The 2,727-nt window shown below is 33.4% G+C and overlaps 1 protein-coding gene across 2 annotated transcripts; it reads left to right on the forward strand.

The window, feature by feature from the left end:
• Positions 1 to 454: 454 nt before the first annotated feature.
• LOC112795656 (abscisic acid receptor PYR1) lies at positions 455 to 2,188 on the forward strand. Of its 2 annotated transcripts, none has more exons than XM_025837726.3 (2): positions 455 to 1,219; positions 1,941 to 2,188. In XM_025837726.3, exons 1-2 carry the CDS (start codon positions 559 to 561, stop codon positions 1,946 to 1,948), a joined length of 669 nt encoding a protein of 222 aa, XP_025693511.1. In that variant the 5' UTR covers positions 455 to 558; the 3' UTR covers positions 1,949 to 2,188. The 2 variants fall into 2 exon arrangements, with proteins under 2 accessions (XP_025693511.1, XP_025693502.1); XM_025837717.3 differs by having other exon boundaries at positions 1,945 to 2,188.
• Positions 2,189 to 2,727: the final 539 nt, after the last annotated feature.

Consider the following 2,727-nt stretch of genomic DNA (forward strand, 5'->3'; position numbering starts at 1 on the left):
ATTGAGAGGAAATTTGCTTCTGACTATCAACTCGGACTTGGGTTAGATCATTTCATTTGGCCCGTTTTAATTTCTCATCTTTGTTTCCTTTAAAGCTTCATTTATGTTATTAACCCATCAGCCTTGTTTTATTTTTCATTCCATTTGGGTTATTAATTTAAATTTTGGCTTACAACATTTAATAAATAATTAGCAACATATAATTATTAACACTCAATACTAATTATTTATTTTGCCCAAAAATAATATTTATCATCACTAATTAATTTAATTAAATTCTTAACTCAACGAACCTTTTTCCTTATAATATCTAATTAGTATTGCAATTTTTTTAAAAAAAATAAGAAGTTAGTTAAAACTTAAAACTACTTGTTAAATATACTAAAAATAAAAAAACTTGACTCTAATATTTTTTTCCCTTGTGTGTTGCCAAACCTTTTAAAGAAAGGTTCATTTGATTTGACCCCTTTTTATCACATTTATAATTTGTTTATTTCCCATCACTATCCACACTCTCTCTCTCTCTCTCACTCTCTCTCTCTCTTAGAGGAAGAAGCAATGGAAGAAGAAACACACACTCACACAAACACAAATCACGCAACCCCTGAACCCGAACCAGATACACCGATCCACTTTTCCGACCCGACCCATCACGACCTCGCTTTCCCCGCAGGTCTCACCCAAGAAGAATTCGAAACCCTAAAACCTTCAATCGCCAAGCACCACACATACCCACTCTCCGCCACGCGCCGCCAGTGCTCCTCCCTCCTCGCGCAGCGCATCCACGCGCCGCCGCACGCCGTCTGGTCCATCCTCCGCCGCTTCGACAAGCCCCAATCCTACAAGCACTTCATCAAGTCATGCCACGTCAGCGAAGACTTCCAGCTCGCCGTAGGCTGCACCCGCTACGTCGACGTCATATCCGGTTTACCGGCTAACACCAGTACCGAGAGGCTCGACGTGTTGGACGATGACCGACACGTCATCGGGTTCACTATTGTTGGGGGTGAGCACCGGTTGAGGAATTACCGGTCAGTTACTAGCGTTCACGGGTTCGAACATGATGGGAAGATCTGGACCGTTGTTTTGGAGTCGTACGTTGTGGACGTTCCAGAAGGGAACACCGAAGAGGATACTCGTCTGTTCTCGGATACAGTCGTTAAGCTAAACCTCCAGAAACTCGCGTCTGTCACCGAAGGGAAGATCACCGACGGTGACGGTAAGTAACACTTTGAATAATTATAAAAAAAAAATATTCATGTTATGGAGTAAGGGGGAAAAAAGCAAAAAACAAGTAAAAAAGGTTCCATTGGTAATACGTTATTGGGGGGAATTATTTTTCTTTGTCTGCTATTTTTGGGGAGTCATTTTGGGTTATGATTAAAATTTTTTCCTCTTATGTTGTTGTTGTAATTTTGGATTTTTTTTTTGAATATTCACATGTAATTGTAATTTTCTTCGTGTGAAGATGATAATTAAAAATATTAGATAATAATTTAATTAAATTTATTAAATTATTTAATAATTTTTAAATATTAATTTTATATAAAAATAATTGTACTCAAATTTTTACTGTTAATTATTGGAATCACCCATGTATGTCTATTTTTAGCTTTGGTGGATTTGACTAGGATGTCCTTTCCCATGTTGGAACTTGATTCTTGTCTTAAAATAGAGAGAGAAAAAAGAAAGAAAAGTAAAAAAAAAATGGGGTTATTTTTTTCTAGGAAAGGAAATGATAATAAAGTATTTATTTATTTTGATCATTTAATGAACTGAACTTGTATAAATGCATTTGAATGTGTATTTTAGATATTGTTATGGTAAAAAGTGTCTCTTTTTTTTTTCAATTAAATACACAATCATAATATTTTATTAATACCTCTTATTAGTAATTAGTAATGTAATTTTTCTTACCATTGTGGTTTAATAATTGCAAGATAGCTAGAAAGTAGACAAGAGTTCTGTTCTGGAATCAGTGAAATGATGCATGAATGAATGTCTTTTGGATTTGAAGGGCACTTTGGTCAACACATGTTGAGGCATCAAGTGTTGACTTATTACGGTCTATGGATGATCCATGATACTGATATTGATATGTTTCTACGAATAACCACTGTGTTGAAATGTGATATGATATGATTACAGGGCTTTCTTGTTAGTTCAATTAATATTTTTTTTTTCGTTATTTATGTTATCTTTCTAGTTATTGCCGTTTCTCCCTAAGAAGATGCCCAATAAGATCTTCTTTATGCCTTGTTCTTCATTGGTGGAGAAATTTAAAATTGGGGATATTATGGCCAACCAAAAATTCTTGGAAAGTTATAGTTTCTACTTTGGGATGATGGAGTATTTGAGTCACTCACTTAAACTTTATAAATCTAAAAGATGGGCATGTGTAATAATATTGTCTCACTCTTAAAATTTTGATTATAGTTCATAAGCATTTTTTTAAAATTTAGTTGATAGGGATGAGATAATAGATATTTTTATTTCTATTTTGATAATATTTCTTTTTATAAATTTATACACACACATATATATTACCATATATGGCTGTTATAAGGAAGAAATTTTAAAGTAGAGGTCAAAGGCATGTTGAAAAAAGCGAGATGAAAAAAAATGCAATGGCTTTTAGTTTTAACACTAAATTATATTTTGAGTGACTATTCAATTTGATTTTTAATAATTAGCTTAAATACGTTTTTAGTCTCAACAAAAAAACTT

This window comes from Arachis hypogaea, chromosome 1 (assembly GCF_003086295.3).
Source record: "Arachis hypogaea cultivar Tifrunner chromosome 1, arahy.Tifrunner.gnm2.J5K5, whole genome shotgun sequence".
NCBI classification, from domain to species: Eukaryota; Viridiplantae; Streptophyta; class Magnoliopsida; order Fabales; family Fabaceae; genus Arachis; species Arachis hypogaea.

What these genes read in the sequence shown, in the direction of transcription:
- LOC112795656 (XM_025837717.3), top strand. Translation starts at nt 559, where the DNA reads ATGGAAGAAGAAACACACACTCACACAAACACAAATCACGCAACCCCT.